The sequence below is a fragment of the Myxocyprinus asiaticus genome, chromosome 11, assembly GCF_019703515.2.
Source record: "Myxocyprinus asiaticus isolate MX2 ecotype Aquarium Trade chromosome 11, UBuf_Myxa_2, whole genome shotgun sequence".
NCBI lineage: Eukaryota > Metazoa > Chordata > Actinopteri > Cypriniformes > Catostomidae > Myxocyprinus > Myxocyprinus asiaticus.
Genome location: NC_059354.1, coordinates 31,501,641 through 31,526,864, shown reverse-complemented (window position 1 = coordinate 31,526,864; position 25,224 = coordinate 31,501,641). Strand labels below are relative to the sequence as shown.

At 38.8% G+C, this 25,224-nt stretch overlaps 3 protein-coding genes across 3 annotated transcripts; 2 read left to right on the top strand and 1 right to left on the bottom strand.

Annotated features, from left to right (window-relative positions):
- Positions 1–1,486: 1,486 nt before the first annotated feature.
- On the bottom strand, positions 1,487–11,886 carry LOC127448012 (transcriptional regulator ATRX-like). Its single transcript, XM_051710289.1, has 13 exons — positions 11,856–11,886; positions 11,367–11,492; positions 11,189–11,281; positions 11,031–11,093; positions 10,742–10,900; positions 10,468–10,617; positions 8,858–9,013; positions 8,546–8,701; positions 7,651–7,775; positions 7,266–7,514; positions 6,770–6,986; positions 6,522–6,592; positions 1,487–6,413 (listed from the first exon to the last, which is right to left on the bottom strand). Exons 1-13 carry the CDS (start codon positions 11,884–11,886, stop codon positions 1,833–1,835), a joined length of 6,177 nt encoding a protein of 2,058 aa, XP_051566249.1. The 3' UTR covers positions 1,487–1,832.
- Positions 11,887–12,324: 438 nt separating this feature from the next.
- On the top strand, positions 12,325–21,455 carry LOC127448096 (ornithine transcarbamylase, mitochondrial-like). The gene is made up of 10 exons (XM_051710388.1): positions 12,325–12,410; positions 13,414–13,552; positions 13,655–13,736; positions 13,876–13,963; positions 14,329–14,482; positions 14,559–14,681; positions 15,782–15,835; positions 16,079–16,228; positions 18,486–18,623; positions 18,714–21,455. The coding sequence occupies exons 1-10, from the start codon at positions 12,340–12,342 to the stop codon at positions 18,771–18,773; spliced, it is 1,059 nt and encodes a 352-aa protein (XP_051566348.1). The 5' UTR covers positions 12,325–12,339; the 3' UTR covers positions 18,774–21,455.
- A 1,810-nt stretch (positions 21,456–23,265) lies between these two features.
- Positions 23,266–24,551, top strand: LOC127448105 (mid1-interacting protein 1A). The gene has a single exon (XM_051710400.1). It carries the CDS (start codon positions 23,364–23,366, stop codon positions 23,820–23,822), a length of 459 nt encoding a protein of 152 aa, XP_051566360.1. The 5' UTR covers positions 23,266–23,363; the 3' UTR covers positions 23,823–24,551.
- The last annotated feature ends 673 nt before the right edge of the window (positions 24,552–25,224 follow it).

Sequence of the window (25,224 nt, the reverse complement as noted above, 5' to 3'; positions counted from 1 at the left end):
AGCAATACAGGCTATACAACAAGGCTGTTAACTTTAGTACATTTAACAGTAAGTCCATTTCAATTTTAGGTAACAACTGCATCACAAACTTACAATGAACAATATATTGTTTACTGCATTTATTAATCTGGGTTATTGTTAATTTATATAAAAAAAAAATACAATTGTTCATTGTTAGTTCATGTTATAATGCATTAATTACTACTAATGTTACGAATGCAATTCATGCCTTATTGTAAAGTGTTAGCAAGATTTGAAAGAAAAATAGCAAATGCACAATTTTACACAAAACATTGCACAAAAATACTCTTTTTTGTTTAGGATGAAGGAAATAAAATAGTAAATGTTCTAAATGAAGACAAAAAAATATTTAAACACTTTCTGGTGGTCAAACTTCAACTAAACCTGTGGTTACTCTGCTAGACACCTGGATGAACTAAACTGTTTTCAGAAGTCTACTGAAATTGTAATGGAATAAAGTCTTGTTACTGAAAAGTTAAAAGAAACCACAGGAGGGTTGTCTTTACATTTCTTCTGATTTTCTGCAGTGGAATGTTTTATAGGTGATCATGATTCTATTCTGTTCTATTGGGATTATCCCCCCTCGTTGTTTCTTCTGGTTATGTTATATCAGGCACCGTTTATGTAAATAGAGCTCATTACTTTTTGAGGGAGAGAGAGGGGGTAAGTTCCCTAAATCTTTTATATGATTCATAACATGATGATTAATTAAGCCACTTTTCCTTGGCAGGGTCACACAGGAGCCTATCCCAGCTGTCTCTGGGCTGAAAGGCAGGGGAACAGTCCAGTACAGGGCAACACACACAGATATACACATTAACACCTACAGGCAATTTAGAGTCTCCAATTTTACTTGAACTGCATGTCTTTGGGAAACCAGAGCACCTGGAGGAAACCCATACAAATACAGGGAGGACATGTAAACTCCTCACAGAAAGGCCCCCCTTTCTGAGCCAGGACTCGAACACAGGCCCTTCTTGTTGTGAGGCAACAGTGCTAAGCACTGAGCCACCGTGCAAATACAACACATATTATCTCATCAAATACCACAAAGCATCTCAATGTAGCACAGTAAGCACATTGAAATGGAGAGTCAGAGAGCACTGGATTTCAAAACACATTTCAAAGCACACTTTCTTACATCCTTCTACAAAGACTTGAGAGCGAAAATCTTATTGAACAGCAAACCACTTTACTGTCAAATTATGTGTAGAATGTAGGTATGCATGACTGTCTGTATTCTTGTTTTACTCTGTTATAACACCCTAGTCTCTCACTTTTGAACTGCAGTTATCTATTGCAGTATATGGTCTGGTATGCTGGTGACAATGGAACATGTCATGTAGAAGAAAAGGCAATAGGATAGTACAGCATGAAAATTTACATTTGATTTCCTTTTTCTGTTTTATTCACTCAGAATTCTATTTTTCTATTCACAGAAAAAAACAGACCACACAGCAGTAAATACTTAACAAATCTTTAATAAATAAATCTTTGCTCTAAACATTGAAATAAAGATTATGATAATCCATAATTGAATAAGTATGGAATAAGTTCAGTCACTTGAAGTGAGAAATGACCTCTTGGTTAAAGCTGTATATCATACTAAATTAAAGATACTGTATACTGTATATAGAATCTTTTTTCATAAACCATTTTTTGATGCTCATTTATCTTGTTTACGGCCATCTCATCCACCCATCCACCAAATTTTATGAAGCACAGTTTCAAGAACTGTGAATATAGGCCGGTTAATTTGAGTTCACTGGCCTTTATGAAACACCTTTAAGAAACACTTTTTCCCATTGGGATCATTTAAGGTTTAGATACTGTGGTAAGACATTGTTCCAGAACTGAGGGTCCTGAGCACCACTAGCTGTTTGCTTCTTCCCCTGAAGATTCTGTTGATCTCTTTTTACAGTCTTCTCTCTGTCTCTCTGTGCAATTGTCTGTCTGATGCCCTGTCTGTCCACAGACAATGCTTTCGGTTTGATGCTCTGTTTTGGTGCTCTCCTTTGTTCAATCCTTTCTTCTTCTTCCTCCTCTTCTTCATCACTTTCTTTCTCCTCTTCCTCCTCTTCTTCCTCCTCACTTTCTTCCTCTTCACCATCCTCCTCTTCTTCCTCACTCTCTTCTTCCTGTTCATAATTTGCCCTCTGCTTACTCCCATTTTTCTCTGCTGTTATATTCTCTACTTTCTGCTCTGTTTCTTCCTCCTCTTCATCTACTTCTTCCTCACTTCCTCTTTTTTCCTCTTCATGTTCTTCCATCATTTCATTCAGCTTGTCTCCTTGATGTTCTTCATCTACACTGTCCATTACCTCAATCTTTTCACTCAATTCCTGTCTTTCCCTGTCTTTACTTCCCTCTGCTCTTTTATGTCTCTCTTTTTCAGCATTCACTTTTTCATGCCCCTGTGAGTCTTTGGCATTTGCTGGTTCCTTAGTCACACTTTTAGCATATTCATTCTTCTCTCTTTGCCCTTTTGTGGCCTCTTCTTCCTCTTCCTCAACCTCCTCTTCCTCATCTATCTCACTCTCCTCTTCTCCCTCCTCCACACATTCCTCCTCATCTTCTTCACTTTTCCTTTCCTTTAGTTGTTCATTATTTTCCTCTTCATCCATTCCATTTTCCTCTTCCTCATTCTCTTCTTCCTCGTTTGCCTGGTCTCCATTTTCTTCTTCCTCCTCTTCATGATCACTTTCCTCCTCTTGATTTTCCTTCTCAACTTCATTTCCTACCTCATCATCTTCCTCACTCTCTTCATCATCCTCCTCTCCATCTCCTTCATCTGCTTCCTCCTTTCCGTTACTCCCTCCTTCAGACTTCACTTGTTCCTCCTCTTCTGTCTCATACTCTTCCTCCTCTTCCTCACTCCCATCCTCCTCCTCTTCATTCTCTCCTTTCTCTTCCTCGTCATCTGAGCCTTCTTTGTTTTCTTCATCCTCATTATCAGATTCCTTCCCTTGTTCCATTTTCTCCTCCTCCTGTCCTGACTGATCATTACTGCTCTCTCCTTCCTGCTCTTCCACTACATCTGTTTTCTCTTTGGTCTCATCGTCTTCTACTTCTCTCTCACTCCCTTCATCCCTTTCTTCCTCCTCTTCATCACCGCTCTCCTTGTCTTTATCCTCCTCACTCTCAGCTTCTCCTTCCTCCCCCTCTTCTTCACTTGCATCTATTTTCCATTCGCCCTCTTCTTTTCCTCCATCATGTACCTCAATCTTTTCACCCAATTCCTGTCTTTCACTGTCTTCATTTCCCTCTGCTGTTTTCTGTCTCTCTTTTTCCTCATTTTCAGCATTCACATTTTCATGCCCCTGTGAGTCTTTGGCATTTGCTGGTTTCTTAGTCACACTTTTAGAATACTCAATCTTCTCTCTTTGCCCTTTTGTGGCCTCATCTTCCTCTTCCTCAACCTCCTCTTCCTCATCTATATCACTCTCCTCTTCTTCTTCCTCCACACCCTCCTCCTCATCTTCTTCACCTTTCCTGTCCTTTAGTTGTTCATTATTTTCCTCTTCATCCATTCCATTCTCCTCTTCTTCGTTTTCCTCTTCCTCATTCTCTTCTTCCTCATTTGCCTGGTCTCCATTTTCTTCTTCCTCCTGTTCATGATCACTTTCCTCCTCTTGAATTTCCTTCTCAACTTCATTTCCTACCTCACTGTCTTCCTCACTCACTTCATCTTCCTCCTCTCCACCTCCTTCCTCTGCTTCCTCCTCTCCATTACTCCCTCCTTCAGACTTCACTTTTTCCTCCTCTTCCTCCTCACCTGTCTCATACTCTTCCTCCTCTATCTCACTCCCATCCTCCTTTTCTTCACTCTCTCCTTTCTCTTCCTCTTCATCTGATCCTTCTTTGTTTTCTTCATCCTCATTATCAGATTCCTTCCCTCGTTCCATTTTCTCCTCCTCCTGTCCTGACTGATCATTACTGCTCTCTCCTTCCTGCTCTTTCTCTACATCTGTTTTCTCTTTGGTCTCATCATCTTCTACCTCTCTTTCACTCCCTTCATCCCAGCTTTCCTTTTCATCCCTTTCTTCCTCCTCTTCACCACCACACTCCTTGTCTTTCTCCTCCTCACTCTCAGCTTCTCCTTTCTCCCCCTCTTCTTTTTTCTCTGTACTGTCATTATTCCCACTCTCTTGTATCTCACTCTCCTCTATGTCTTCTTCTCCATCTCCATCCTCGTTATCTTCACTTGTAACCTCACTATCTCCACTCCCCTCTCCTTCACTCTTTTCCTTCCCACTGTTACTGCTTTGTCCGGTATCACTGTCACCCTCTTCATCTCCTGCTGCTCCATTTTCCTCTTCTTCTCCCTCCTCTTCCTTACCTTCCTCCAATCCTTTTTCAGCACTCTCTCCATCTCTACTATTCCCATCATTCACACTCTCTCCTTCCTCTGCCTCTTCAACAGGGCTGTTCTGCTTTTCCTGCCCACCCCCCTCACTTTCATCTTCTTCCTTAGCAAAATTCTCTTCTTCATCTCTCTTTTCCTCTCCCATCTCACTGTCTTTCTCATCTTCCTCGTCCTCTCTTTCTGCATTACCACACTCCAACATTTCCTTTTCATCTGAAACTAGCCTGTCTTCACCACCCTCAGGATGACCTTTTGTGCTCTCACTCTGCTTTTTAGTGCTGCTGTCACCTGTTTCCTGATTCTCACTGATTGCTGATACATCCTGAACTGTGCCTTTCTGGATATTGTTTCCTGTTGTTTCCTGGGGGATTGAAGCAGATTGTTCTAGTGCAGTACTGATGTTAGAAGTTTCAGAAAGCACATCAGCTGCTTTTATCAGTAGTGGTGCTCCGCTAGCTAAAGCCAAGCTTGGTAGTGATGAAACTACACTACCCATAATGCTTTGCTCAGCTTGTGGCTTCCTGACAGACTGTGAGGTCTCTGTTACCAACACTGGTTCAGATTCAACTGTTTTTATAGCTAATTTATTTTCTTTTAGTGGTGACTGCCTGTGTTGTGGTAATGAACTAGATGGGCTCAGCAGTTTACCAAATGATGATTCGGTTTCTTTTGAGGTGGAAGATTCATTGGTTGCTGATTGGTTATTTGACCATAGACCGGAAAATGAGTGGCTTCTCTCTGAAGCTAAAGTTTTAATAGATGGAAATCCTTGTTTCTGTTCATTAAGTGCTTTATTGGTGGATGACTGGCTCTTTTTATGGTCAAACTGCAAATTGGAAGCTGATTGCGATTTTTCTGTAGCTGGTGTATTACTGGATGACTGCCTGTTTTCTATTAGGGGAAAATAAATATTGGAGTCCTTAAGTGTGACATTATCGTTTTGTCTTTTGACTCCTGTAGTTTCTTGTCCCAGTTCTCCAGGTCTAAGCTGGAAGTTCTCAGCTTCCACAGGTTTTCTTTTTTTTGCTTTAGACATTCCTCGAGCCCCCTCTCCCCAAGCCTTACCCTCTCTTTGTTTGGGTATGGAAACCGATAGAGGGCTAGGCGTTTTTGCTTTCTTTGGTGTAAATGCACCAGTGTTTTCTTTTGTGTCAACATCATTCTTTCCTTTCCCTTTTTCAGGAGCGTTTTGGATTTTAGCTGGAATTTTGACTGTTGTGGTGTTTCCTTGTTCTCGTATGTTGATCAGTGTTGATCTGACCTCTTGAGACTTTCCAAGGGAGGGTTTGACGTCTCTTTGAGCATCTGTGCAAGGTGTTGATTCAACCTCTCCATCTTCTTTGGCGCCGTACAGCACATCTTGAACTTTGATTGGTGGCCTGACCCTTTTTATTGCTTTTACTGGACTACCAACCTCTTTGAATTTATAGGGGGATTTCACCTCTTGAACTTTTGTAGGGGTTGTTTTAACTTGCTCAGTTTGCACTGGATCAGACTTGGTCTCTTTTTGATCAACTGCCAGAGAGCTTGTGTCTTGAATTTTAACTGGACTTGACTTGATGTGTGGTTTAATCTTCCCAAGAGTAGTGGCTTTTCGGTCTTTAACTTTTGTTGAACCCACGTCTTTTGCAATTGTGCCCCTTGTGTCAGTATTAGTGCTGGGTGTTTCATTGCTTTTCTCCCTGTCTTGAGCTAACATTCTATCTGGAGATGATTTGACCACTACAGGTTGACCTTTAGATTTATTATTTTTAATCTGGGTAGGTTTTTTGTATATTTTGGATTCTGTTTCACTTTGTGATGCTGTAGTAACAGAAAGATGTTCCTTCATCATGGTATTCCCTGGATCTCCTGACCTGCGTTTCCTGCATTTTCGATTGCTTGGAGGTAGAGATTCTGTCAGTGACTGATGGGAAACAGAACCAGTCTGTAGTTCAGTAGGCAGAGTCTGCTGAGGTGCATTCTCTGCTCTTGTCTCCACCCTTCCAACAGAAGACAGTCTTGCCATCTCTTTTTCATTCTGTTTCTGTCAATTCAGACATTGCAATCTTCAATTGACCAGTTATGAGTTTTATTTAAACATTTTACTAATAAATAATTCTGTCTTGAGCACAATGACACAGCTTTTCCTCACCTTGTCTGACATGCTGTTTTCAGCAGTTCCAACATTGTGGATGTACCTTGCGCTCTTACTGACAGGTGAGACTGTATTCACAAGAAATGCAATTGGTCAATACTCACAATTTACTGTATGTATTAGGTTAGTGTTTTAGGAGTGATTAAATTGAGTGATTATATGATTGTGTTAAAATCATGGATCATGAATGGCAGATAATGTAGATGTGGTTGTAATGATTAACATGGCAATATTAAAATAATTACATGGTGGTGTCCTGGCTGGGCTGCTAAAATCATATTTGGCAGGTTGTGTGACTGAGGTAGAAGAAAATTCTTTAGAGGCATCAGTTTTGAAGTGTTTAGGAGTGTCTGTTAAAGATCTGGGTTGTAGGATGTCGCCTGTCAGCGATAGTGTTGTAAAGCTAGTTGTAAGTGGAGGAATATTAAGAAATTCTGGGCCAAACTGTGCAGATGAGCTCTCCTGAAACACACACAAAAACATCTACATTCAAATTAAGGCATGCTGTACAAGAAAATCAACAATCAAAAACCAAAACATTATATCCTGTGATTTTGATTCTGTGTAAATGCATTTGTGCTGCATTAAAAAGTTGTAAAAACTGTGTAGACACAGCTATTCTCTGTATATATGCCACTTCGGATGTGGCTTCTGTGCCTCATTTGCAGTGTAAAGATGCTATAGACCCTACATAGAACTCAAGGACTTTTTTTTATTTAACTCAAGCGGTCAGTGTCTTACCCTCTGTCTCCGTCTGGAGCGTGTTGATAGACTCCAACGGTGAGAGCTTGGAAGAGATGCAGCAAGAAATGCAGGCTGTGAGATCAGAGCAGGTTCTGGAATGTGCTCTAATGGTTGCCCCTGCAACATTGAGTTAAAACACCTGTCCAGGTAAAAGTAGGTCACGTCTTCATCCTCTAAACAAACATCCTCACTTTCCTGTTGCCTTGGCCGTGCAAAAACCAGTGTGTGACTGGAACCACAAGCCACCTAGAGCACACATACATTAAACACACTATACGGTAACCACAAAATACACCAGTTTTCATGTGACAAGCCAGTGATTTTCTTATTTCGAGACACATAAGAAAGCATGAACATGATAAGGAATTATCAGAGAACTTACAGTCATTGCATAGTAATCAAAGAACCTCTGGCATACAGTTGGACTAAATTGATTGGTGAAGTTCTCATCTCCATGGCCTAACTTTCCATGACGACCATCTCCAAATGTGTAAAGAAGTCCACTATCTGAAGCAAAACAAAAGCAAAAACAGAAAAACTTACGTTTTTTATGTTTTATGTAAGAGCTGCCAAAGTTAATATACATAAAGTTATGGGTTTTATGTTTAACAGTTACATTTATTAATTGCAATAAACACATTTAGCTAATATTTAGTGTAAAAAAGGACTTACATTTTGATCTGTTTCTCACCCACACCTATTATATCGCTTCTAAAGATATGGATTTAACCACTGGAGTCATATGCATTACTTTTATGTTTCCTTTATGTGATATTTGGAGCTACAAAGGTCTGATCACCATTCACTTGCATTGCAACTGTTTCATTTTGCTCTGTGTGATCTCTAAAGTCAATTTGCATCCATTTTTATACACACATACAACAATACAGTTTATCAGTTAATGATGCAGAAATACCTTTTTAACTGTAAATGTATTTATAGCTAAATCAAACCCAGACTGGACTTTAACATAAGTAAAACCATTTGTAGTCTTTGTAAAGCAGAAATTATGAATCATTAGAGAAGTACAGTACATCTTTAGTACACATTATTTTGTTTTCTTTCCTTAAAAGTGAAACTGAATTCAACTGAATGCATCACATTTTTAAATGACAAAAATATATATGTATTTAGGCACACATTTCAGTAATTAGCAAATTCGATATTTGAGTCTAATTGTGTTAACTACAAAAAAAAAAACAAAAAAAAACATGAGATTATTCATGATTAACTATTGTAAATGGACAGCGCTGGTTTTAAGAATTTTTATTTCTTGCCTGTTATGAGTGCACTGTGGTTTTCACCACATGTGACATAAGTGACCCTGCCTTTCCTGAAGTGGCCGACAGCAACAGGTGAGTCTGCTTCAAACACAAGTGTTCCCAACCCCAATTGCCCAAACTCCCCACGGCCACATGAATATAACTCATCCTCTACAGGAAAAAGTGAGGTAAAAGAAAAAGTGATTAGTATAAACATTTAATGCTTAAGACAATAATTGCATCTTGGAGAAAGAGGGAGAGAGATACAGTAATTGTATCCATACTGTAGGTTCCAATAATGTGTTCATATGTGTGCATCTCTGTCACCTGTGAGGGCTAGTGTGTGCTTGCCTCCACATGCCACCTGCAGAACCCTTTGCAGAGAATCTACTCGCTGAGGATAATTGTGATTGGCCAGCTGATCAGCAGAGAGACCCAGTCTTCCATCTGCACTCTCCCCAAAAGTGAAAACATCTCCATTATCTGGAATGTATCACAATTACAACCTTTGTGACATGACAGTCCTGTTTGTAAGTTAATTTATTCAATGAAATGCACAGGTCATAAGGGCTCACACAACACACTATTCCTGAGACATTAGATACAACAGGATAAACTATTTTACCCACCATTATTTTACAAAATAGCAACATTTCTACTTTTAAATTATTTACAGAAACTCACTGAAATATCTTTTTTAAACACAAATATTTTTTATTTTCTACTTTTTTTAAAATAATGACAATATTGTATTACTCTCTACTGCTAAAACAACCTGTCCTCAGACTATATCTCAATACTTCATATAGATGAAGTATATATATCTAACAAAAAACTGAAATATAATGTGTCTTAACTGTCTATTATGTTTTACAGGAGGTATATAATTTTTTTTTTTAAGGTTATGTAAGCCATTTTAGCTGTTCTGGAACTTCATATGGAGCTGCATGTGTGGGCTGCCCTGTGAACATGCACAATGATCAAGCAGAAAGTCTTGTGACTGGCTGAAAAAAAACAATCTGATCACGGCCCGTGGACATCTTTTAATCCGCTGGTTACTCAGCCTAGGGCTGTTACAGAGACAGGAGTGATATTTCATGGCATCTATTTCAATGATATCTGACAGGTAATAAGGATATTTTCTGCATATCATTTAATTAAAAAAAATCACTTACAGCAACTTTAATTTTATTATTATAAAGATAACTCTATATCTCCACTTTCACTTTTATATCTGGAAGTCACGTGTGGTGCCTGTTTAGTTTCAATTTTACATCTGAAAGTTAAAGAGGAGATTTAGTGTAAAAAAGGACTTACATTTTTATCTGTTTCTAACCCACACCTATTATATCGCTTCTAAAGATATGGATTTAACCACTGGAGTCATATGCATTACTTTTTTGTTTCCTTTATGTGATATTTGGAGCTACAAAGGTCTGATCACCATTCACTTGCATTGTATGGACCTACAGAGCTGAAATATTCTTCCAAACACCATCAGTGTCAACTCAACTGTCCGATGGTGATGACAATTCAATAGATGAAGCTGACAATCAGTTTGACAAAGTTGAAAGCTAGATTTGTCAATATTAATAAATTATAATAAATACTTGACATGATAGTAAAAATATTCTTTTCTTCTGATGGTGTTGACGCATATAGAGTAATTGCAAGGAAAAATACACATTTTGTGAGATAATGAAAGAAGACGGATGTTGCACTAAAACACTGAATTTCATTTGATCATGTTTAACAGATCCTTGGTATAGAAACATACTGTATATGTTTCTAGACCTGTAAACTGTTTTGTCCCAGCACTCAAGAATTACTAAAGAACAACTGTGGGGAAGTTGCTCAGGTGGCATAACAGAGTGTGGTTTACACTTTGTGACCATAAAAGCCATGTTTGTGAATATTATTGATTGGAAGGAGCTCACTTGTGACCAGAGCTGAGTGTCTGTATCCACATGAAACCCACTGAACTGGCTGTCCCAATTTCAGCTCTTTAGGTAATAAGGCATGACTGTCATTTCCCAGACCAAGCTGACCAACTGAGTTATCACCCCACAGAAACAGCCTGCCATCCTCTAAAACATAAACAGATTTATGAAAATTACTAATAAATTATTATTTAGAATTTAACTATTTTTGTATGTAATCACAAAATGGAAGAGAGCTTTCAGAATCTGTTGCATCTCTTATAAATGTTACCTGTGAGCACAGCAGAGGTGTGGTTACCAGCAGAGAGCAGTCTGATTGGAGCAGAGTCACAGAAGGGGTGGAGCCGCTGGAAAGAGATGCTGTCATTACAGTGACCTAATCCTAACTGTCCATCACTGTTTCCTCCAGTTGCAAAAACCTCTCCTTGTACTGGAAACACACCCACAGACACGTTCACATTCTCCGTTCATCTCAGTCAGACACTATTCTCTGTCAGATGGCTAGAATATATATTTACAGTAGCATGACTGTTTGATTCTTAATGCAAAACTTTACTTACAGGTGCTTACAAGTGTGTGATCAGTCCCACAGGCAACAAACTGAATTCTCTCCACTTTAAGAGCTGTGGATGAATAAGAAAGTAAATACTGCAAATCGTCTGTAATAATTCTAAAACGGCAAGAAACTGAGAAGGCATGTGTGTCTTCTATGTTTTACCTTTTACACAGATGGGTTTAGTTGCTGGTCCTTTGGTTACTAGACCAAGCTGACCTCTGCTATTACTTCCAAACACAAACAAACGGCCCTGCTCTGAAAAGAGGTAATGAAAGACACTTAGAAAATGTAGTTAATGTTAATGTAGAAAATTATAATGAGAATATAAAGAGGGTACAACCTGTTACAAAGGCAGAGTGTGACTGTCCACATGAGATTTGCACAGGTGTGTCATTCTTCAGCCATAACCTGCTGGGCACATTGCCTGCTATTGTACTCTTTCCAAAGGTAAATACAGCACCAGTGGCTGCAACAGGAAAACGTTTAAGTTCATTACAGCAAATTCATCAGGAAAAAAGCTCATTTACTTACTCGTCTCAGTCAAACTCGCTCAAATACATGGCAGAGCAAACCTCCACACACTCTGCAACACAGCCCAATTAGAAAGCATTCTAGCTTCCCAGAATAGTCTGTGTGGTTAATGCTCTCAAAGCGTGATTATGGTGTCACAGGGAGAAAGTTGTATCATGCTAAAGTACGCATAGCTACAGACAGACAGACATACAGATAGACAGATAGACAGATAGATAGATGACAGACAGACAGACAGACAGTTAGATAGATAGATAGATAGATAGATAGATAGATAGATAGATAGATAGATAGATACCTGGTATATCTGTCTCTGTTTCTCCTGGCATAACGTCCAACATCTCTGTGTTGCTGATGACATTCCTGAACTGTCAACTTAAACCTGCAGAAGATCGTTTCAGGTGAACCGGAAGTAAACGTTGCCCTGGCAACCAGTGTAAAAAAATAAATAAAAAAGGTTGTTCTTTGTTGTAACTGTTCAGATATTTTAGTTTGATCTTGAATTTAAAAAAAAAAAAAACAAAAAAACAAAAACAAAAACATACATTTATGGTTTATGTTGCGAGACAGAGAAAGGCTGATAGAGTATAGCATGTCAGTGTCAATGAAAGTGGGTGGGATGAGCATGAGCGCTGTCACATGCCACGCCCACATTGTTACCCCGCCCATTATCCCTGCTCTTTAGCCACGCCCCTCCCACTGCACGATAGAGAGCTCGTGGAATTGATGGGGACTTAATTTGTTTGTGCTCTGTGTTTTAAACATTTCTTTTTTTCAGTAAAATGTTTGCTTTTAAAAACAGAATATACAATGGTATGAAATATGGAAAATATTGCCAAAGCAGAAATTTTAGGTGAGTCGCAAGGTGAGCTAAAAAAAATTACAAATCTGGTCTGCTCTGTGAATATTTGGCTATCATTACATTATTTACATTAATAATAGTAACAAACATATTTAAATTATATAATGCTTAACAGAAAATGTGTTAAATACATTTAGATATATTAGTATATTAGTTATAAATGTCATGAAGTTTGATTCATGTTTTCATATTTTCTTTTTTTAATGTATGTGAACTAGGCTAATGCATTAGGTATCATGAACTAACAATGAACAATACATTTTTACAGCATTTATCAATGTTAGTTTACAAAAATACAATTGTTCATTTATAGTTCATGTAAATTCACAGTGCATTACTTATATTAACATTTAGAACTTTTGATTTTAAAAATGTTTTAATATAAGTTGAAGTTAACCTTAACCAAGATTACTAAATGCTGTAAAAATACTGTTCATTGTTAGTTCATGTTAACTAATGTAGTTAACTAATGTTAACAAATGGAACTTTGTAAAGTGTTAACCATTATGTAATGTTTTTTCAATTACTTATTAATGAAAGGGTAGTTGACTAATAGCATGGGCATTACCTTTTTTAACATTAAGGCTTTAGCATATAATGCATATCTGAGTAAGGGAAAGTGTAGAATTTAAGATTCTGTTACCATTTATTTTAAATTTTAACTTTAACTTTTTGCAGATTCTTTTTTTTTTCAGATTCGTTCTGCTGTGTGACAAACAGATTTTTAAAACTACAAATATCCTATATAGTCTCTTAATTAAAGAGGTCATACAAGCTGTACATATGATAATAATCCAAAAATTAGAAACATGTTGTTTAAAATAGTTTTATTTTAAAATGCCGCATTGCAGGACACTGATATCACTGCATGTCAACTGTGACAGTTATATTTAGGGTAACAGTTTTGTATTTTTCAGTATGATTTTCATATAGTTCTTCATTTGTTAACAAAAGCAACATGACTATATGTAACATGGATATTTAATGTCCATAGAGTAGGAAATTCATCTTTGGGCAGTGTTAACCTGCAGGGCCGCAGCTTCCTAACACTGAAGGATTTTAATGCACAGGAAATTAAACATATCCTGTGGGTATCCGCTGACCTGAAACATCGAATAAAGCACAGGGGAGAGGTACTGCACAGCATATTGTAGTTAATGAAGTCCCTCATTAGAAATTCTGTCCAGGTAGATTGATATTATAAACAATGTTTGATTTCTGCTTTTTATATACAGTATCTCCAATTACTTCAAGGCAAATCTATTGCCATGATATTTGAGAAGAGGAGCACTAGAACCCGCATGTCTACTGAAACAGGTGCCATTCAGAGTTTAGCTTGTTAAAGGGCTTAAATGTATCAGTGTGGTCCCTGAACAAAATGAATGAATGGGGACTGGTACAGAACAAAGGATTTGACACATAGACAGTTTCTCTCTCTCTCTCTTTCACTAACTAGGGTTCTCTTTGTTGGGTGGCCATCCATGTTTTCTCACACCCCAGGATATTCATCTGGGGGTCAATGAGAGCACCACTGACACAGCCAGGTTTGAACTGAATCGACAGTGTTTTTAAAGATATTATGACCTAATTAATTTTTCTATCGCCTATTCCTAAAACTTACCCTTACAGAAACTTGCATGCATTGCAAACGTAACCCTTTACAGACCTTTTTGCATTTTTATATTCTAATTAAGACATTATTTTGCATGTTTTTTTTTAGTGGAGACCATTGGGTGGTCCCCACAATGGTGATTTCAGGTTTCACTATCCTTTGGTACATTTGGTCCTCACAAAGCTGGCAAAAGCTGACACATACACACTTTTCAGCACTGCATAGGCATAGGTCCAACAGAGAGATTATATATGTGGGCTTCACATAATCTGATGTGTCGGTGTGTGTGTATGGCAGGGTGCTTTCTGGTTTGGCAGATATCGTGTTAGCTCGGGTGTATAGTCACTCAACTCTGGAGCAACTGGATAAAGACGCTTCTATACCAATCATCAATGGCCTGTCTGCACTCTACCACCCCATACAGATTCTGGCTGACCTACTCACACTGCAGGTAGGCTACTCACACACTGACCCATACACATACATTTGTTGCAATACATATACATGTTTTTTTCCCTCTCTTACAGGAGCACTATGGTTCATTAAAAGGCCTCACTGTGGCTTGGATAGGTGATGGAAACAATGTGCTTCACTCCTTCATGATGACATTGCCCAAACTAGGTGTCAGTCTAAAAGTGGCCACACCCAAGGTCTGCCCCTTTCAGAACTGTGCTTTGATTACAGCAGTGGGATTTGAGCTTCTGATTAATATATAATTGTATCAACCTCTGTAAATGAATATATATTTGCATCAACATCTGTAAATATGCCTTTATTAGTGCTTTGAAGGCATACTAAGGTAAGCATCAATATTAATATTGCCAATAAATAGGGTAAGGGATTTGAACAGACCCCGAATCTTTAGTATTACACTTTTCCACATAACTCATCATGTACTGTTTGTGCTTCCTCAAATCATGTGGCTCGCAGAGGAAAGATGTGCAAGTACTTTTCTTAGTGATCGGAATTTTGATTTTGGTATATAGGAATGGTGGTGGCATAGTGGGCTAAAGTGCATAACTGGTAATCAGAAGGTTGCCAGTTCAATCCCTACAGCCATCACCATTGTGTCCTTGAGCAAGGCACTTAACTCCAGGTTGCTTTGGATAAAAGCGTCTGCCAAATGCATAAATGTAAATATATATATTATATAGAGAATTGGAGTTGGGCTCATTTGAATTGTGCTAATAAGCAACCATGCAGTATACCCTAGCAACACTGCAGCATGCTAAAAAACACTCAGAATGCCACATAGCAACACTTTGGCAACCACCCACAATACTGTGATGGTGAGTTTTGCACGAGCAAGCACAAAATCCCTTTCAAGGCAAGTCATTCCACTTGGCGGCCATCTTTGGAATGCTTTGGGGCAGCATTTTTAATATAAACAAGCTGCGTAAATGTAAAGCTCCAATCTACTTGAATGGGGAAAGACCGAAATCTCCAAAATGTTTGGCCAATATTATAATAAAAAAAAAACACTATTATTGGCTACTTTTCAAGCTAGTTCAGCTAATGCTGACAGGTGATGTCTGTATCTAAAAGGCGATTGGCTCTTTTACATGTAAGGCTGGACTTCCTTTTTTACATCTGTTGACTGTTCCAACTTCTCCCATTAATTTTAATACCAGTGGTCCGTCTCTGCTAAACTGTCTCTAGCAAGCACCACTCTTCAAAAAGGGTAATAGCCTGGTTCTGAAATAATGTTGGTCAACATTTTAGTTTAATTAATGTGTCCTCTTATCTTCAGGGTTATGAGCCAGATACTAATGTCACTCAAGAGGCTCAGCGACTGTCTAAACAGGTGGGGAACGAGAGGTCATAATCAATTTTACTAAATAATAACATGTCTCTTTCATATGTAAGATGCTTTATGTACCATACATGTACATTACATGTTTGACTTTACAGAATATTGTACACATCTCATGTAACTGAGTGAGTTGCAATTTGTGTATGAATGTGTATGTAAATACTGTGTTTTTCTTTTTCTCTCACTTACATAACATCATGTATTGTTTAGCTAATTATGACATTTATGCTGTAGTTTGGTACCAAGTTGCAATTCCTCCCTGACCCAGTGGAGGCAGCACGGGGCAGTAGTGTGCTGGTTACTGACACCTGGGTGAGCATGGGCCAAGAGGAGGAGAAGAAGAAGAGGCTTAAGGATTTCCATGGTTACCAGATCACTATGCAGGTTAACATATGCCCTCACAACTCATGTAACGTTATATCTCAAGCTCTCCATTAGGGTACGTTTACACGACAACGATGTACTAAAAACGCGTTTTTGAAAAGTTTCGCGTACAGACGACAACGTTGTCAAAACGATCCCCGTTCACATGGATCCGCGAAAACGACTAAAAACGATGTATTATTCATGCCAGGCCAGTAGTTGCCGATGTCACTTTTAAAGAAACACTACGCGCCTGCGCACATAAGCATTCTTCCACAGAGCGGTGAATACAAACAATGGCTGTGTCTCGTTTCGAAGACTGCGTGCTAGGTAGGACGCGTCCTTTGAAGGCTGCAGTATACCGAGCGTCCTCCTTTAAACAAGTCTCGTTTGAACGAGAAGGCCATCGTAGGACAAACGGAAACGGAACTTAACATGGTTGCTATGACAGCACGCCACTCTTTAACAAGCGCGAGCGCTTTGAGTGAGAAGGGAATGTATGAGGTAAAATTTAGGAGAGTTATAATGATGTAAAGAGAAAAGAAAATAGATTTTACAGGTGTACTTTTAGTCTAATTCTTTATTTTAATAATATATTAATATAATTATACATATTACATACTCTGCACCCATCTACTGAGGTACTTCAACTTGGGAATTAACATTACTTGTGTTTGAACATCATATTTATGGGCAAATTGGCATTGTTATTTTTTTTAGACATTTCCGATGGAGCAAAGAATTGTGGGTTCTGAGTGCCCACAAAGGATACACCTCATGCATCCTCCGAATTCCCGTGAAAGAAGGCCGCATTCGAAGGCTGCATTCGAAGAGTCCTAGTCGCTTTTATGAAATGAGACAGCCTCGATTAGTGATGGGTTGTTCATGAATGATTTGTTCGAATCTTTTATGTGACTCAGAAGAATGAGTAGTCTCTGAGAGTGATTTGTTCATTTTGTGTTGGCCGCGCATGTGCATTGCTCAACCTCCGTTTGTTTGTTACGCGAAAACCGTATAGGTGCTGTACAGGAAACAGAAATTATTAGTTCACCTCTCGAGTCTTTTGGTCCGAGTCGTTCGTTCTTTTGTCACGTTCTTTTGTTCTTTTGACAGCCGTATACGCTATGCAGTGACAAAAGAACGAACGACTCCGACAAGAAGATTCCAGAGGTGAACTAATCTTTGTTTCACATAATTTGTCCTTGGCTGCATTATCAATCTTTCCTTATTGGGACTATAATCAAAGTTTGCGTAAGTAGACGTGTAGCCCCCCTACAATTTGGCTATTGAAAATGTAACATTTTAATTTAATTCTGCTCAAATGAACTAAATGACTTGAATAAAGATTCGTTCATTTTGCTGAACGAGACTCAAAAATTCAAGTCAGTAAAATGATCCAATCTTCCCATCGCTAGCCTCGATGACGTATGCGGCCGACAAATGTGACCTCCGGAGGACGCAGCCTTCCAAACGAGACACAGACAATGAAGATGGCGAAAGCATTGAGCAATTTTGTCTGGACGGACGATGAGGTTGCTCTATTACTACAATTATTTTGCTGGAGAAGCGTCAATAAACTCAAAATCTTGAGCAGCACAAACACAGTCCTGTAGCCCGCCATTGTAGTTTTGAATGTCTCGCTCGTTGTTTTGAAGTACTCGTGCGCATGCCTATAGACTGAACACGTAATACGCATGCATATGACGTCATCGTTTTCACAAATTCGTGTTTTTGTATGTTTACACGAAGACGATAACGCCATCATTTTCAAAAACTTGCACTTTGAAACCCGTTTTCAAACGTTCGCGTTTTCAGGCCCCAAAACGCTGTTGTCGTGTAAATGAACAGCCAAAACCCATAAAAAGTTTTCAGTTTTTAGTTGAAAACGTTGTCGTGTAAACGGCCCCTAGTGTATTCAACCACCTGGCTATGCCCAGCAACCAAACAGAGGTTCAAAGCACCCTAGCAACCATGCTTTCTTCAGAAAATTTAAATCTAGTTGTTATATCTTTTGCCACCAGTCCTAGTCTTGGCATTCAAATAGTCATTTATATTCTATTCTAGCTTAATCTAGTCTTGTGTTGTCTAGTCTAGTCAAATCAGTGTCATTACGTATTGTTGTTCAAAACGATATTACAACATCTTGACATTACCGTACATAAAGCATAAACATTATCTTTAACTATTAATCAAAATGCATTCATATGTTGCCTTATTGTAGAAAATGATTCAAAGCCTGCCTCTAAATAAATACAGTTTTTAATATTTCCATTGACAGACAGGAAGTGTGGCTGCACCAGATTGGACCTTTCTGCACTGTCTTCCACGTAAAGCAGAGGAAGTGGACGATGAGGTTTTCTACTCACCTCGATCCCTTGTGTTCACCGAGGCTGAGAACCGCAAGTGGACCATCATGGTAAAGTGTGTGTGTTTAATGATATAACTGTTATTAATACATTTAACTTTGTTTAGGGTTATAACTGTTTCTATGTTTTTTCCCCCCCAGGGTTTGATAGTGTGCATCCTGACAGACTATTGGCCACAAATTCCTAAACTCAAATTTTGAAATATCGGGAGAAAACAAACCAAACAATGTTGCCAAAACAACAGAACATAGAAGCAGATACATTTAAATTTCATCTATACATTTGCTTCCTGTATCATAAAATGAGCAATTATCATATATCTTGACATCATTTGTCATTATTCTTTCTTCAGTATTCCTTTGTCAGTATCTTCTGTCAAAAATTCAGAATAAAGTTTCTGAATTGAATGTGTGAAAAATCCTTTTCACAACATGCATTTCATTATCCAAACATTTCGGTGCAAGTTCACAAGTAGTCCAATCCTGTATATGACCTATAGAGGGTGCTATGAAATTATAAACATATTTTACAGTATGTTTGTATTATGTATTATCAGTACATTTTATGTTCTGATTTTATTTTTCCAAAGTACAAGGCATTGGAAGGACACTGCAAATGCACAGTTTTTCAGATTCATAGAAAAGGGTCACAAAATGCATGTGGCACACTCAAAGATCAAATTCTTTTTCATGGCAATAAAATGACTGTCATTGCCTCTCAGAGTTTCTATGTAATTATGTAATATGGCATTTATGCCACCTACAATCACTTAGAATTTTACATAACAGATAAACTCCTCTCAGTTATCTCTCACATACTGTATGTTAACGTTGCACAAGACACACAAAAAAACGCAACAATACAATCCAACAGTGCACAATACTTTAGAATGATTATCAGTGTGAGGGCAAGCTTTTTCAAAGCTAGTTTCATGTTATGGCTACTGATCTTATCATAAGTTAACTTATCTTATCACCTGGCTAAATAAAGCCATCCCGGACAGCCCGTTACATCTGCCAGGCTTCCAGCTGTTCAGAGCAGATCGCGTTGCGGAATCATCAGGGAAAACGAGAGGCGGTGGAACATGCTTTACATCAACGAATGTTGGTGTACAGATGTAACAGTGTTGAAGATGTGCTGTCTTAATTTAGAAGCGCTCATCATCAACTCTAAGCCTTTCTACTCACCGCGGGAGTTTTCCTCATATATTCTGGTGAGTGTGTACATCTCGCCACAAGCATGCATGAACGCAGCATTGCAACAGCTGGATGATCACATCACAGACATGGAGCAACAATATCTGGACTCTCTTATCATTATTCTGGGAGATTTTAATAAAGCTAACCTCACCTGTGAACTGCCAAAATACAAACAACACATCACATGCCCCACCAGAAACAGAAATATACTGGACCACTGCTACACCACTGTAAAGGATGCATATCGCTCTGTCCCTCGACAGCTTTGGGACTCTCTGATCAATGTCTGGTTCATCTTCTCCCGACCTACAAGCAGAAACTAAAATCACCTAAGCCTGTAGTAAGCACAGTAAAGAGATGGACCAATGAAGCAGAGCTGGAACTACAAGCTTGCTTTGACTGCACTGATTGGAGTGTTTTTGAAGCTGCGGCCACAGACCTGGACGAGCTCACAGATACTGTGACATCATATATCAGTTTCTGTTAGGATATGTGCATCCCTACTAGGACATTTTTATCATTCAATAATGATAACTTTGGTTTACAGGAAAACTGCCAAAGAGGATGCTTACAGAAGTGAGGATAAAATATTGTACAAACACACTGACTAAGGAAATCAGAATGTCTAAAAGAAGCTACTCTGAAAAGATGAAAAAACAGTTTTCAGCCAACGATCCTGCATCTGTGTGGAAAGGCCTGAAAAGCATCACCAAGAACAAGACACCACCTCCTCGCTCTGTAGAGAATCAACAAATGGCAGATGACCTGAATGTGTTTTACTGCAGGTTTGAAAAGCCCAGTCTCACACCCCTCCCCCGCTCTGATCTTCACTTCACACACACACACCAACACCTCCTGGAACCCCCCTCCTTCCCCCTCCTGCTACTCAACTTGAACTCTTGGTCTGTGAGGAGGATGTGTGCCAGGTCTTTCGGAAACAATGACTAGGAAAGTTTCAGGCCGAGACGGTGTTTCATCTGCCTGTCTGAAAGTCTGCACTGACCAACTGGCCTCCATCTTCACACAGATCTTCAATAGATCAATGGAGCAGTGTGAAGTTCCCAGCTCTCCGTGCCCACCCCAATCTGTCAATGGATTACTAGCTTTCTAATAGATAGGCAGCAGCAAATGAGACTGGCGAACTCACCTCCGGGACCCTCACTATTAGCACTGGTGCTCCTTAGGGATACGTTCTCTCTCCACTGCTCTTCTCCCTGTACACGAATGACTGCACTGCAAAGGACCATTCTGTCAAGCTCCTGAAGTTTGCAGACGACACCACGATCATCTGCCTCATCCGTAATGGTGACGAGTTTGCAAACTGATGGGAAGTTAAACAGCTGGCTGTCTAGTTCGGTCACAACAACCTTGAGCTGAACACGCTCAAAACAGTGGAGATGATAGTGGACATCAGGAGAAGTCCAGGCACAAGAACAGTTTTTACCCTCAGGCCATTTTCTACATGAACAATTAAACTGCCTTCAGGACTCCCCCATAGTGCAATCATTTATGTAAATATCTCATGTACATATGTAAATTCACATATTTAATTCAATAACTGTACATACCCCTACCTTGCACATACATTACCACTTGCACATGTACATATGCCATTCTATGTTATACAGTATGTCCTATTATTTGTATGTCTATTTATACTCTTATCTTGTTATATTATCTGTGTCTCACTGTAATGTTCTACATTCTGATAATATCAAAAATGACATGAATGTGGGGTCATTGTGCATGCTTTCATTTTTTAGTTTCACTGTGACCTTTCACTGCCTGACTGCTGCCCTGTAATCAGTATCAGATTAGAGTCTGATCGGACTCGTATGCATGACAGTCAAATGTTTAGGATGGGGAGGTTGGAAAGGAAGCTGAGACATGAGTGAAACTATCAACAATGAAGCTTAGTAAAGGCACACTACAAGAAAAAGAGGCAATGTCATGGCACAACAAAATCATTCTTGCAAAGCATAAATTTAAATTGGGGTGAGAGTGTGAGGTTCACAGGGTGAGGCAGAAAAGGGCCAAGAACAAGGGTGGAGATGAGATGCAGAGCAGAAGAACAGGTTCTAAAATCTTCCGAGACATTCTAGTAATTCCAAAAGCTTCTTAACTTCCCTTTCAATGACTTGGTGCATGTACAGTTATTTAAACTGAAACCTCACTCTGAACTTATCTCATCTTAACACAGTTTGACCCCTTCATTGTGACCTTAATAGCCTCCTGTTTACGTGTGTGTCTGCATGCTTTAGTTTATGTAAGCATTGTATTGGAAATCTTGACATAAAACACCAAGATAGAAATGCACATAAAAAATAAGACTTTGTGAATCCTAAAGACTGTACATATATGAGAGAAACTTTTGCAACTATCACATAAATAGCAGGCCAGAATACTGATTTAGGTACTCTTGTGTTCTGGACAACAAACTAAATCCCTCCTGGGTGTTCAGAGTAATTGAACAGGCCAGAAGTGACAGTTTCAGAGCATTTTACATAAGCACTTTAAGGGACAGGGAGAACAGAAACATGCCCTCAAAACCCATTTTTAAAGAGAGAAAAAAAGACTTGTAACTTGTCACGCTATAGAGTGTTAATGAAAACAATTGAAATATTGCAGCAGTTTGGCAAACAAAACCATTGTGAAAGACCAGACTACTCTGTTTATGAATAGACATTTTGGTCTATGTGGCATTCAGGCATCCAACATTAGGCGAATAAAAACAACTAATGAAACACATCTTTTGGCCTCAATGTTAATTATTAGAATAGAATCACATTAATAAATTATTTAAAGGAAATATTGTTATTAAGTGACAAAATTGCCCTCTTTTCTACCGAACTATCGTTGTTAGTAGATTAGGCCAGGGTTGGTTGGCACCAGGAGTTGGATGGCACAGCGTTAGCTTCCTATATAAAATACAGTTTTAAACTAAAGCAAAAACTTTTTTAACATTTGCTGAGATTAGTTAGCACAGGTACACAGCTTAATTTTAGTGCTGCTTTAATAACATGTAGGAAACATTTTGTGACATTGAAAGATATGGAGCAACGGATCTAAACTTTCATTAGCACCTTGCTTAATATCTTGAGATTTTCAAAAAAGAAAGAAACTTGTGCCATCCTACCCTTATACAACCTATACCTACACTTCTTAAGTGTCATTATGAAGGCCTAATATATTTAGGCCTATTTTTATTGGGAAAGAACGTCTAAGTGGAGCATACACATTAATTGAAACATTTCACATACATGCATAGCAAATGTTTTATATTATTATGTTTTTCTGTAATGTAAACAATTATGAAACCAATTCATTTTTCTTGAACTTTCGTGCCACTCCCTGTGTATCTATGGGCCGTGCAGAGGTTTGTCTCTTACTGTTGGAATCTGGTTGCGGCTGAACTGGCATCCCAAACCGGACCAACAGGTTTCGGTCACGCCCAGTTCTGAAAAGGTAGGCTACTTAAAAAAGCAGTGGAATGTAACTCATCAGAAAGAAGTTAAGCACAGTGGAGAGAAACATAACTCCCCAAGAGAAGACAGAAAACTATTCTCGAATTAACCCTCATCATCAATCAATATGCAGATGTCCGAGCCACTCAGCCAAAAGAACGCTCTCTTCACGGCCATGAACCGCTTCATCGGTGCCGTCAACAACATGGACCAGACAGTCATGGTGCCGAGCTTGCTGAGAGATGTTCCACTGGACCAAGAGAAGGAGCAGCAGAAGTTAACCAATGAACCCTGTAGCTATTTGCATGATGCAGAGGCGGACATGTACAGCTATTACTCTCAGCTCAAGTCCATCCGAAACAACATTGAATGGGGCGTCATGCGCGCAGAGGAGCAGAGGCGCAAAAAGGACTCTCTTGCACCGGAGCCAGTGCGCACAGAGCCGGAGAGCGACACTGACCTGGAGCAGCTCCTGCAGTTCCACCTGAGGGGCTTGCATGGGGTGCTGTCCAAACTTACAAGCCAAGCCAACAACCTGACCAACAGATACAAGCAGGAGATTGGCATTGCTGGCTGGGGACAATGAACTGCATCAGGGTCCACACATGATGATCTATTCCAATCTAGTATGATCTATTTTGCATTTGTGGAAAAGCCTGAAGGGACTGACAAAACACTAAAAGTTGGAAGGCAAACCAAGAGGGGAAGTGGTTTTGTTTTAGTATTGACCATGGTGTTGATCACTGATGTGTTTTAAGGGCAGCTTCCTGACTTCAGAAGGCATTTTATTTGCACTGCCAGTTTTTTCCCCTTTAAAAATAAATAAATAAATAAATAAATAAATAAATCTCCGTTCAAATGGCTGCCTGCCATATCTTACCTTGATATTTAAACTTATTTATGTATTATGTACAATTGCAAACTATTATTTTCCATTCTCTTCAATGTTCAAGTGGAAAACTGTTGTATTATGATGTTCCTGTAATATGTTCCAGTGGACACACAAACCTACCAGGTGTTTCCACTGATGACTTAATAGGAATTGAGTGTTTGATAGTTTGTGTATGTGAGAACAGCCATAGATAGATCTGAAGAGAAGGCCTGGGAACATATCCTGCTAATGACTCGAAACTATCTGTGAATCATCCTGTGAATCAATGACGTGGAATGCTCTGAAAATCTCTGCATGAGGGTGTCATGATGAGCTCCATGAGATTCTTTGCCATATAGTGCCATGATGCCAGTATGATTATTCAAATAATTTGCTATATTTTATGCTGTTTTTGTTTTAACAAAATAAACTTTTGTAAATTGATTTTGTCTTCCACTGTCATGCTGTTTATTTTTCTTCATCCTCAACAATGCATAATCAATAGGTTTACACAAGCCATTATTCTTTAACAGATTACAAATTAGCCACACAATGCACACACACACACACACACACATACACACACACACACATTTTGGTGTGGCTATCCTTATGAGGACTCTCCATAGACATAATGATTTTTATACTGTATGAACTATAGATTATATCCCCTAACCCTACCCCTAAACCAAACCCTCACAAAAAACTTTCTGCATTATTACATTTTCAGTAAAACATCATTTAGTATGATTTTTAAATTATTTGAATTATGGGGACACTAGAAATGTCCTCATAAACCACATTTATAGCATAATACCCTTGTAATTACCAGTTTGTAACCTAAAAAAATGTCCAATAAACCACCCAAACCCGCCCACACACACAAACTTGTTTTTATATCATTGTAGGGACTCTCCATAGACTTCCATGCATTTTATGGATTTTATACAGATCTAATGATAATTTCTATCCCCTAACTCTAACCCTACTCCTAAACATAACCTAAAATAAGCAATTTCCCTTGTGGGGACCACTGGCTGGGCCCCACAGTGTAGGTGATCTCAGGTTTTACTATCCTTGTGGGGACATTTGGTCCCCACAATGTAGTATAAACATG